Genomic DNA, 12,298 nt, shown 5'->3' with positions numbered 1-12,298 from the left:
CAGCCCTGGCAGATGGGAGCAGTGCACGGCTGCCTTGTTACCTTGGAAGGTGCCTCTGGATGATGAACTTGACTGGGGCAGTGTTGACTGAGAACCCGCTCTGTGCCCACAGGTCTCTGCTATATTTGACTAACAGGCCTGTGACAGCACTTTCATTGGTATCACTTCATCAACATTCCCAGGTCTGGTTGGCACCCAGACTTTTTAAAAAAGTAAAAAAATACTCATAAAGTACCTGCATAAAAGCTGTAATAGAAAACACTGAGCTGCTCCCAGCCAGAGTCAGGATGCGTGGAGGGCAGGAGGGGCCAGAAGGGCAGGATGGGAGGGGGCCTCTTTCAGCTCCTCCTGCACCCAGTCCTGGCTCCTCATCTCAGGAGCCTTTTTTGTTTCAAACACAGATGTCGTGGTTTGGGTCCAAGCCAGCTCCCAAGGGCAGCATCCGGCCGTCCATCTCCAACCCTCGGACACCGTGGTCCTAGGTGGCACTACCCAGGGATGGGGGCTCCAAGGGCTGACACTTTTTCTGTGAAAAGAACACTGACACACCCCAGTCCTAGTGGGTTTTTAATCACTGTAACTGCAGTATTTTGTACAAGCGTCTGAACATTGTTTACAAGACTTAAGGCCCACTCCTACAGACTGATACGAATCTCAGGAGGTCGCTGATACTGACATCCTGCTTTCCGGAGAGCCCTGGCACAACCCACTTTGCCACAGTGCTGCTAAAATCCCAGCTCTGGCCAGCACCCACCTGCACCTGAATCCTCTTTCAACGTTAGCACTTAAAGCTGAAGCCCTCAGCCTGTGTCAGAGAGGAGGCAGCCAATCCATCATGTGGTGATGACGCTGGACAGACAGGCCTTCGACATGGTGCCCAGCAGGGCAGACCCACCTGCTTCTGCCACAAAGAGCCAACTCAGTGAGGCTGGCTTTTTTCAACTCCCTTTCCCTGTTCGTATGTTTGGGTTCAGGTGAGTTAGAAGAGGCTTTTAAACACTTCCACCCAAGGAAACGTTATTGCACCTTGCTACTCAAACATCCTGGAACTTCAGATGTGTCCATCTCTAAGGTACTCTCGGGCCAGTGTGGATTAATGAATATGTGCACCTTTCTGACAGTATCTCATTTTACTGAAGAAAACTAGCAGATGTGTAAAAAGATTCTTAGTACCAAATACACTCAATTGCCTTTTTAACGAATGTACTTGTGGTGAATAGGTTGCTGGTAAACCATTTTAAACTATTTTTTATAGCTAAAGTTCCTCACTATTATAAACATGTCTTCTGTATTACAAAATCCATTTAACTTGTGTTCTTAAAGGAAAATCAGAGCATCAAGAGGAAATGATTTCTAAGATTGGGATCCTTGTCCCAATCTGCCTCCCTCTGAAGCAGTGGTGGTGTTTCACTTGCTTAGATCTTAATTCTGTTGTTATAACACTGAGCAAATGCTAATCAATGTTTTCTACTGCTGAGGACAGTCTGCTGTATTCAAAGGAAGCCGCAGCTGCTCCTTTCCTCTCCCCAGCCTTGACCAAAATGGTGGAGGTGGACTGCCCTGTAAGTGGAGCCACCATCTCCCCATCACCGCATCCCCCCCACCCTGGATATTTAAGATGACACTACATTCACGTGTGGCGTCCAGGTGGCCCCTGCCTGGCTGCAGTACTTGACGACACGCAGATGGCTCTGGAAGTGACTGATGAAAACTCGTATTCATCATCATTAAAGAAAAGGGAAATACTTGCCTTGGATAAGGCACACTTTCAGATCTAAAGGGAAACTGTATATTTATAGTTTGATGAAAGTTTTATTGGTTAAATAAAAAACTGAGTTAATAACTGGAGCTCCTAGATTTATCATCAGTTACCCAATGATGTTAGGTTTCTCAATTATGTTTAGGGCTAAAATATATATAAAATATATCTCACAGGAAAGCAAGGATATGCAGTTAACGAAAGACAGTTCCATGGCCCTCAAAGTACCAGGCAAGGGCAGCATTACCCACACCCAGCTCGGACTCTGCTGCCCAGTGACGCTTGTTACCTGCCTCCTCCTGCAGCTCCCCTGGCAGATGCGACCCGTGCCTAGGAGGCCGTTTCCCGTTATCTGGTGGGGACACAAACCAGGAGTCCCTTCTGTTCCATCATTTTGACAAGTAGGAAGTAGCTCTTCCAGCTAAAGAATTCCTTAAATTGGGTAGTTAGGGCTTGCCAGAGGCGATCCCAGCACAGCCGTGGGAGCCCCCACCAACTCTTCTGTGGCCTCTCCAGCCCTTGAGCTGGTCTCGCCGCCCCCCCCACCCCCCACCTGCCAGCAGTTTTAGACACAGTTGTGGGGCCCCCTATTTGGTCTGTACTTGCACAGGGAGGATTCGTTCTGACTAGGCTTTCCTCCTGCATGTTGAATTTCCTTCAGCTTTAAGAGGAAGAGTGGAGTAAATACTCTTAAGTGATTTAATGCACTTTCACTTGTATAGAACATTCTGTGCTAGACAGTACATAGAGCCCTTTATATGAGCATCGGATCTTGATCTCACCCTCCATGTTGTAAATAGGGATCGTATTATCTAAAACTGCTGTAGAAAATTCATTTGTGGTGCAATACACTTTTGATTAAAGCCCTTCAACCCAGATGCAGTGCATTTTACTTGTCATCGGTTGGTGTGTCAGCATCTCCTTTTTGACTTGTTAAATTTAGTACATTGTGTCTTACTTGAAAACTTCAAGGCTAGCTTCAAGGACCTCAGAGCATTTGTCTTTCAGAAAGAACCTTCCCAGGTTAGGTTTGGGTGAGTAAATATATTTGTAATTTAATGAAGCCAGCAGCCTAGTCCTACCTCCCAGGAAGCATGGGGGTTCTGCAGAGGAGTTGGGAGGATTGTCACTTTGGTCAACATCCATCTCCAAGGCCCGCATGACTGGGAAGAGCTTCAGGAATACGAATGGGGTCCTAACCCATAACAGAATGCAGACTACAGCTCCATGTGCTAAAAAGGAAACAAAAGCATCTGCTCTTCAGACAGGCCCACTGTCAGCGGTTACAGGGAACAAAATGTGCCTTGTCTGTGTACAGGCTTGTTCCTACCTGTTTGTCTCTTCCTCCTGTAAAGAAAACCCCTCAGCATCACAGTCTTCCTGGCGAACAGCCAAGCCCAGTGTCCGGAGGGGGTGATGGGCACACCTGAGCCCACTCCCAGGACTCCCAAGTGCAATCACACAAACTGAAGACTTTATTAAATAAGCTCCAAAACTACATACAAATCAGAGGAGTAAAAACAACAGTTATTCAGCAAAACATGTCTGTGTAGCAGCCAGCAGCACTGTGGCCCAGGCTTGAGGGACCGCTGCAGCCAGAGTGAGACCACCACGCTCGCTCCCGGGCAGCTCTGCAGGGAGTTTTGTCTGTCTACCCCTCCACGTCCGGTTTCCAGAACAGGCCACCTCTCATCCATGACCATCCCATTTATTTCCCGTTCCTTTTATACACATGAAACACACGGCAGAGTATATACTAATAAGCCAAGAGCTTTATTGATGCAGCAGGCACTTTACAATGAACCCAAGAGAGCCCGCCTTCTCTGGGAGGTCGGGGTATCTGTACAAACCCTCGGGGGTTTCCGCTTCAAAAAAAAAAACCTAGCTCTCCCTTTTACTGCAGCCCTTGGATCTGCACCTGCCCAAACCACCCCTCCCTCCTTTTAAACAGGCAGTGCACACAGGTACCCCGGACCAAGGCGGGCCAGCCACTCTGGTAGAGTCACAATGTCAGTTCTGCGTTACTCGTGGACAAAGGCATAGACTATCAGATCCTGCAAAGGATTTATGAAAACAGTAAGACGATCTCTCCCTCCACCTTGAAAATAAAACACTTCAGCGGATGCAGGTCGTGAAATAGTTGACTTGGGAGTTCCGAGACAGGCGGCCCATTGTCAATCCCTTCTTCGACAGCCTGTGCATCCAAAATTCTTCTCGAGGTAACATGAGTGTCTCTGTTTTTTTTAAACAGTCTTTCTTGCTGTAAGAACTCTTATAATGGAGCCTAGTCCTCCTACTGCTAATGCCTGTAGGGGCAGCAAAAGAAAAGGTGTCAATTGAGACCTGGCTGGCCAAGGGGCTCCTAGCTTCTTGCCAGGGGAGACAGGACTACACTCCTGACCATGTCACAGATCTTCTGAAAAAGCATTCCTGCGAGAGCACAGAAGAGGTGTCAACAGGGCCTGCATTCGACGGATCGAGCCCTTTCCTGGAACAAAGGGTCCCCAAAAGCTGTTGGCTCTTTAAGGCAGGAGAACTGGGCTTGCAACACTGTCACCAAGCTCACAGAGCCCCCCAGTTTCCCTTTGACAAGCTCACTGTATCCAGAAACAGCCCTAGGCCCTAAAACAGACACTAGCCCACTGCAGTGGAAATGTCCACAGGCTCATGCATCCGGCTGCCATGAAGGGACCAGAGAGCGTGGCCCCCCAGACGACTCCAAGGGCTTTGCTCAGCTCCTAAGCACCATGGCCACCTCCATTACGAAGCCCAGGAGCTCACCTTCTGGCAGGGCAGGCAGAACACCCACCAGCAGGACCAAAGGCCACAATTCAGCCCAGGCCTGAGGCTGGCCATGTGACTGACCCCTCAGTTAAGGGCCACTCCCTTAGTACTCGGCAGAGCCTTTCATGAAGGACACTGGCTTGACAAGAGGTGGCCTTCCCTCCACCCCCCGCCCCCAACACCTTGTACTAAAACAAGCAAAGGACAGGCCCAGCTTTTCCAGCTTGAGGAGGATGACGGTCCTATTAAGAGACTGCCAAGGTATCTACCACTGTTTCTGTGTGGCCTGGTGAGGTGAGGCTGGAGCAGGAAGCCCTCAGAGCTAACCGGAGGGCTCAGCCTGCATCTAAGGCCCAGGATCACCACCTCCGCCAGCCCAAAGAAAGTATGTCAAAGCCCTGCCACCAGCAAGCCTGCCTGAACCTCACCAGCCAAGTTACAGGCCCCAAGGCCTCCCCGGCACAAACTCGCAGCTAAAGCAATGGCAATGACCAGAGATGGTGGACCCCTACCAGTGCTTCCTTGGGAGAGGAAAGTGCTCAGATGTTCCAAGTTGCTTGAGGCGTGGCCCTCATTCTCAACGGCCTATCAGTCCATCCTGTCTGTGTTTGGGACTGCCTGGCCTGTTGATCTGAACCCTGGGCTGGGGTGAGCCAGCGGGCAATGTGTTCACGTACCTTTTCATGCCACTGGAGTAACACTGCGCTGCTATTCTCTGTGGGCTTCTCAAACCCTTTATAAATGTACTTCATTAGCAAGTCAATGCCATTTCTGTCCAGTGACTGCACAGCCTGCTCGATTTCACTGCTCTTAAAGTTTGTAAGCACTTTCAGCACCACGCCCTGGGCCCGCTCCTACAGGGGAAAGAGAGAGGGAATGGGGTCTAGAGCCATGGCCCAGGCGTACCCACGTCCCGCACTGCAGGCTCTGAAACAGCAAACCAAGTAGTCAGAACTCATTAGGAACACTGCCCAATTTCTAATTCATTTGCAACGCTTAAAAATATATATATATAGTGAAATTTTTTTTTTATTAAGTTTCAAAGTATCCCAAAGTATTCAAAGCCAATGATTTATTCCACTTATCTGAGGGGAAATAAGCAGTTTACTGGGGAAAAGAATCACTATTTCTGATGATGCCAGCAAGGCCTTAAACTCAACTCCCATATTTAAAAAACAAACAACAAACCCCCCACATAGCAAAAAGCAAGTTTCCTTGGCTGTACCTTCTGTGCTCATTCCCAGTGGAACAAAGGGGCCACTCCCCTCCACTTTTGAGAGGTGCAGTCATTGATTAAATCAAGATACCATCACAACACAGAAAAAACCCCAGCTCTAAAGAGACCCCTTTCCCGGACCAAATTTTAGATAGCCTCACTGATGAGATTTTAGGCAGCCTAACCGATGCGGTCTGCCCAAGTGTCTCATCTCACCTAGTTTTTAAGAGGCAGAAATCATAAAAGCACTGAAAATCCTTATGCAAATAAAGCCTATTCAATAGCTTATAAAAGCATAACCACTAAGTCCCATGAGGCAAGCTAATTTATAACTTTGTTCATCAGGAAGGGCTGGGCTGACTTCTCACCCCATGAGGCCTTGGGGAGGAATGAACGTTTCTTTGGGGAGTGTTTACTACAAACACTGACAGCTTTGGTGTCAGGGGCGCCAGGCAGCTTCTGAGGAAACACTGCCCGGAGCCAGCTCGCTTCCCTGGTAGAGGTCCACTGATGAAGAGATGAGACACCTGCTGTCCAGAGCCCCGGGAAGCTCATGCCCTGGTCCCAACACCGCCCAGCAGCTCGACCCCCTTTACCTTCACGGCTTGATTCTTGGTGTTGACGGGAGAGTTCCGCAAGGCTGCGTGAAACGCCCGAAGCATGTCCCCTGTGCACTGGCGGTTAAGGACAACTCGCCTCAGCGTGTCCGCGCTTTTCTTAACAAACTCATTTCAGGAAGAGCTCAAGGGAGTAGTGACAAGTGCCATCTTATCCACATCCAGCCCCCACCCACTGTGGCTTCCCCGTGGGTACCACCTGTTTAGAGGGCAGTCTATAGCTCTCCTGAGCCACACGGAGGGCGGGAGGGGCACCTCTGCCAAGCCTCTCCTTCTGCGGCCCCTAACCTTCCCCTTCAAAGCAAGTTTGGACATGGACTCGCTCCCTCCCAGGAGGAGGAATGAAGTTGCTGCCCCAGCAGGGTGACTTGCAGCAATATCTGACAAAGCTGGTTGACACCTACTTGGCACCGGGCCCCGTATCTGCCCTGCTAGACCCTCATGACCACTGTGTGAGGTTATCATTTTCATCTTCTCATTCTCCAAAGGGAAGAACGAAGGCACAGATGGAGGTCCCTAATTCTTAATCCAGTGTGTTAAACTATTAAAGAAATTAAGATGTGCTAAAACTTTTATCTTCCAAAACCTACCCAAGTCAGTGCGGTCCCAACAGAGGGAAATTTAACAATCTCAAAGAACCGTCTGCCAAGGAAACGAACCAAGCTTCCCCTCCCTGTTCCCCAAACCTTAGCTGGAGTCCTGACACACTCTTTGCTGAGCTCTGAATATCCAGCACGCAAAAGAAAATTACAATCTGGGTTAGGTCCCTAAAGGTGACACCTATTTTAAACTGCATTACATCAGCTGACTTTCATTTCCTCATCCGAAACATCAGCTTCAGCCAAAAAGCTTCAAAAATAGAACAAGAGGTGGCTTCTGCCCAATCGGGTCTCTACTCCTGTTCATGCAGCGATACCCACGTGTGAACAGCCAGAACCTCCCGAGCAGAGCCGAGTGCCCGGTCTGCCCCCCTGTGGCCTCCATCTTGAGTGAGTTGGGCCCACACCCCCAAGGTGGAGCCCCCTAGCACCCTGCGGGGCTGTGGTCCACTCTCTCACACCCTGTACCTGTCAGCTTTGGAATCCTTTCTCCCAGCCAGGTGCGGGCCAGTCTGATTATCAGTCACTGATAAAACTTCTACCTCAGAACTCTTTGTGAATTTGGCATCCCAGAGCAGTAAGCAGAGTCCCAGTAAGCTTCAGAGGAGTGCAACTGGCACTCTCCACTAACCAAGCATGGCTGGGAAACAGTACTTCAGAAGATGAATAGGTAAGGGTAGGGTAACCAGTCCACAGAGGCAAAAAGACCCATGGCCCTGGCGTCCATCTCTGCAGCATCCCTCTGCCTATCATTCACTGCAGCGTTGAAAGGTAGGGGCCTTCAGGAGCTGAGGCAACTAGGGAGCAGGGAGGAGCAAACCATCTATCAAGCTGGCCTCTGTCTAGGACAGCTTTAGGCCCTTCCAGAAAACCAGCTGTGGAAGCTGGGGAACGGTGCCCAGCTCCAGGTCTCCTCTAGATCAGGGTTTCTCAACCACAGCACTAATGACATTTTAGACCAGATGACTGATGTGGGGTCTGTCCTGTGCATCTTACAATATTGAGCAGCACCTCTGGCCTCCACGGACTAGATTCTAGTCGCACACCCCACCACATACCAAACTGACAATCAAAGTATCTCCAAACATGGACAAATTTCCTCAGGGGGAGGAGACTGCACAATCACTCAAAACTCTGCTCTGGACAGATCCTCACTTCAGAGGACCAGAAGGTGTCTCAGCAGGAAGAAAAGGAACCAAGTCTCAGATATGTACCCAGGTGTTTTCACATGTCATCTCATTACTGCTAACAGTTTTTTGTGACAAGAATCATTATTCTGATTTTAAAGGCAATGAATCTAAGGCTCAGAGAAGGAAAATGACCTGCTCAAAGTCACAAAGCTAAGCTGTCCAGATGGCCTTCAAACCCAAGCATGCCTGAGTCCAAAGTCAAGCTGTTTCGACAACCCTCTGCAGCCACTCCCCCCCCAGACCCAACTGGCATGCCCAGGATGCTTGCTGTGGGTCCAGTACCATTCTGAAGCCTTCTGGGATGCTATCCAGTAACGCTCCCATGGAACCTGTAAGCCCAGCTTGGTTCTCCTTTTAACAAAGGAGGCTACCAAGGTTCAGAGAGGGTAACTGACGTACTCAAAGTCACACAGCTATAGCATGACTGAGTTGGGTCTGTGTGGGTGCACAGCCCATGCTCTATTTCATCCATGACTAGCTTCCCTGTAACAGAACTAGGATGGGCCTACTCCCTACATTCTCCCACTCCAATCAACCAACCCCTATCCCTACTCCCCCCACCTCTGTTCCAAGACTCCTAGAAGCCTGCTCCACAGTTCAATAATCTAATCTAAATCCAATACCTGGCACACGGTAGGGACTCAGCAAATATTAGCTCCTTCCTCCTCCCTTCCTGGGCCCTGCTCAGTTCTCATTTGCTAACCTCTCTTTCCCAAATCCCAAAAGGTACACGCTCCATGGTAACAAGGTTTCTGACACTGCCATTAGTGGAGAAAGTACCATCCCGGTGTGCTAAGCCTAGGCTTCCAAGCAGCCTCAAGGAACCTATCATGTCAGGAGCGTACCAAGAGGTGACCTTCAACAAGTCCCTGCAGCACTGGGACCAAGACAGCAGACCACCAGACCCCGCGCTCCCCTTCAGTGGATGATCTGGGCCACAGGTCTGATGCTGGAGTCTTTTTGCCAATAACTGCCCATGAGCCGGGTTCTACACCACACTGCAGAATCAACCTTCCCTCATGGGGGCCGTTCTCATGACCCCACTTCACCAATGGGGAAAAAGCGTGGTGATCCTGACGGGGCAGGAAATAACAAGCTCGAATCCCCACCTTTGAAAATACATTTCTGTTCAAACAGAAAAGCTGAAGATATTTGTTTCAAAGGCACATTGGAGGAACACTGCAGGACTCCTCCCAAAGGCAGTGAATGGGTTCGACTTCCCAAGCTGAGTCAACTGATAAAACACCCAGAACCTGATTTATATACAGCACAGCCTGAGCCTCCAACCCTGTCCTGGCCAGTAAGGGGGAGGTGGAGGCACTTCCTGTAACACCATTTGAATAAAGAAAAATCCTTCCTGTGAGAATAAGTCAGTTTCCTGTGCTCAAAGTGCTACAGGACCAAGCAGGCTGTGACAACCACCTCTATTTTTAATCTTGTTTTCTAAATGCTTGTTTTCTGTGACCACAAAACAGTCATTTTCAATCGTGGGGCTCTACTTTTACATCTCACTTTATGCTGCTTGGTTTTTCTTAGCTCTAAACAACTCGTTTTTTTCCACTGCTTCCTGCACAAGAAGGCTATCGGGGGGAGGGAGCCAAAACTCACTTGTTGAACGTGACTGAGACCACTGAGGTCCGAAACCCAATGGTCACAGGAAACTAAGAACAGGTGAGGAAGAGTGGCATTAAGCTGAAGGGTCAGAACGATTCTGAGGTGCGAGGTGAAATCTCAGACCTCAGGGCTGGACTAAGGCTGCAGCCTTCGCTCCCCCTTGGGTCCTTTCTTCCCAAGAACTGCCATCTACCACCTATTTTCAAGTGGTGCTCAATCCAGCCCGAAAGGACTGTGCCTGGGAGCCGCCCTGGCTGCTCAATTACTCAGCGGTGGCTCACCTTGGCCCCTCCCGCCGATCAAGCCCGAGTAAGGCCCCGTTTCCTGCATGAGAGAGATGGAGTGATCGGGAGCCCAGGCAAGCGCCAGCCTGAGGGGACGGAGGGAGGAAAAGAGGAGAGGCCTCCCGGGGCAGTGAAGGGCCTGCGGGGCTGGAGGTCCGTCCGGGATGCTCTTGGGGCCGCCGAGCCAGCCAGCCCACCAGGATCCAGAAGCCGCGTGGGGCCGCACTGCTGAGGGAGGGTCCAGGGGCCCGGGACCAGGACAAGGGGGCCCGAGACCAGGACAAGGGGAGTAGGGAGTTCCTGAAAGGGAACTGAGGATGCCTGCCCGAGGAGAGCCAGATCAGAAGGGAGTTGGGAGACTGACCTGGGGGGTCCGGGGATGAGAGGAGCGGAGAGGCCGGCCTGAGGGGCCAGAGCCAGGGATGAGTTAAGTAGGAAGGCCGGGCCACAGGGAAGCCCGGGCCGCCGCGCGGGGGAAGGATATTGCCGCAGGAGCCCGTCCACCTCGCTAGGGTCCGGGCCTGGCTCGCCCGCCGCCGCCGCCGCCTCCTCCTGCTCGTCCACGAATTTGTTCTCATCAAATTCATCGATGTCCACCCGACGGAAGCGCGAGGACAGCGTGTTCCGGGCCATGGCGGGGACTCAGCGCCCGCTGAACCGGCTATACTCGGGCGCGGACCTCCACTCTACTCCGCTCAGAACCGGCTCCGGCTCGGGGGCGGGAAGCGGCAGCCCGGCACCTCCTCCACCTCCTCCGCGCGCAGCCGCTGCCGCCCGCCCACTTCCTGTTCTCGCCGGAACCGGAAGTGCTGGTGGGAGGGAAGGGTGGGGTGCGTCGCTTCGGGAAGCACTGAGAGACGGACCTGGAAGGCTAACCTGTGGACCACCGCGGAGCTAGTAATCTTCATGGAATCTCAGTTTCCCCTTCTGAGAAGCGGCGGCCAGTCCTCCGCAGGCCCAGCACCTAGATGCCACAGCTGCGCTCTTCGGCTTCCCTCCTGCACCCGGGGAACCCCTGGCCCTGGAAGGGGCCGGGGCCGGCACAGTCGCGGATTCCGGGAGTCATCTCTGCCCAGACTGAGGGGGCACGGGGCCTCCAGAAGAAGGAGCCCTGCTCTGCCTGTCGAGTGCTGGGCAGGCTTCTGGGAGAAGACAGCTTCAAGCTGAGGCCTGAGGGATGAGTAGTAGTTCTTATGCCCCGAGAGTGATGTTGAGTGGGAGAGCCTAAGTCTCGAATTTGAAGACTTTAGGACGCCACCGCACGGAGCTCAGAGGAGGTTGCATCTGACCTAATTGTTGTAGTGACCCTATTGTTAATGGACTGGGAGACTTTCAAGACGTTTAAAATGTATCGAGGGTGCTGACAAGACAGTGAAGATATTTAGATTTGAGTGCGGCGTCCCGCGTGTGTAGCAGTCTCCTTGACCCGCAGTGTAGAGGGCAGGGATAGGGGGATGACTCTGTGACCATCATCCTGGCAGGAAGAGGTCCTGGGGACTGAGAAATCTTGACTGGCTGGAAAGGCATATCCTGGAAGGAAAGGAATCCGGAGAATCTGAAGTGGGGGAAGTGAGGGTGGGGAGAAATAGGGCAGAGTAAAGGACAACTTTGTGGTGTCAAGATTAGGTGCCTGGGCTGTTGCTTGAGGGGCTCTTGCTCAGTCGTGTCCGACTCTTTGCGACGCCATGGACTATACAGTCTATGGAATTCTCCAGGCCAGAAGGGATAGGCTCCCACCCACTATCCCAGGGTAGCCTTTCTCTTCTCCAGGGGATCTTCCCAACCCAAGGCTCGAACCCAGGTTCCCCGCATTGCCTGGGGCCGAGGTGGAGGGGGGCGGGGTGATTCTTTACCAGCTGAGCCACAAAGTGAAAGTGAAAGTCGCTCAGTTGTGTCCAGCTCTGCAACCCCATGGACTGTACAGTCCATGGAATTCTCCAGGCCAGAATACTGGAGTGGGTAGCCTATCCCTTCTCCAGGAGATCTTCTTAACCCAGGGATCGAACCGGGGGTTTCCTGCATTACAGGCGGATTCTTTACCAATTGAGCTATGAGGGAAGTCACAATAGCCTTAGCCTGAGACTACATTGGGTCTTTGTTTCCATATAATGGTATTCCTTTTCATAAAGACCAGTAGTTAATGAAATGTGCCTGGGTTTTCATTTTTTCAAATATTTCTCATTGAACTCTCTACAGATCAAAAAATATTGCCCAGCTAAGGTGCTACCTAATATT

At 51.3% G+C, this 12,298-nt stretch overlaps 2 protein-coding genes across 5 annotated transcripts in view; one reads left to right on the top strand and one right to left on the bottom strand.

Annotated features, from left to right (window-relative positions):
- Window positions 1-2,641, top strand: part of GOLGA1 (golgin A1) — a 47,755-nt gene extending 45,114 nt beyond the window's left edge. For all 4 annotated transcript variants that reach the window (XM_018055759.1, XM_018055760.1, XM_018055758.1 and 1 more), the window contains one exon: window positions 402-2,641. In XM_018055759.1, the coding sequence (XP_017911248.1) occupies window positions 402-482 (81 nt within the window). In that variant the 3' untranslated portion in view covers window positions 483-2,641. The remainder of the gene's footprint in view (window positions 1-401) is intronic.
- Window positions 3,510-10,837, bottom strand: ARPC5L (actin related protein 2/3 complex subunit 5 like). The gene is made up of 4 exons (XM_018055757.1): window positions 10,548-10,837; window positions 6,356-6,428; window positions 5,221-5,397; window positions 3,510-4,065 (listed from the first exon to the last, which is right to left on the bottom strand). The coding sequence occupies exons 1-4, from the start codon at window positions 10,694-10,696 to the stop codon at window positions 4,003-4,005; spliced, it is 462 nt and encodes a 153-aa protein (XP_017911246.1). The 5' UTR covers window positions 10,697-10,837; the 3' UTR covers window positions 3,510-4,002.

This window comes from Capra hircus, chromosome 11 (assembly GCF_001704415.2).
Source record: "Capra hircus breed San Clemente chromosome 11, ASM170441v1, whole genome shotgun sequence".
NCBI classification, from domain to species: Eukaryota; Metazoa; Chordata; class Mammalia; order Artiodactyla; family Bovidae; genus Capra; species Capra hircus.
Note: the sequence above shows the minus strand (reverse complement) of the source record. Positions and strands in the feature narration are given on the sequence as shown.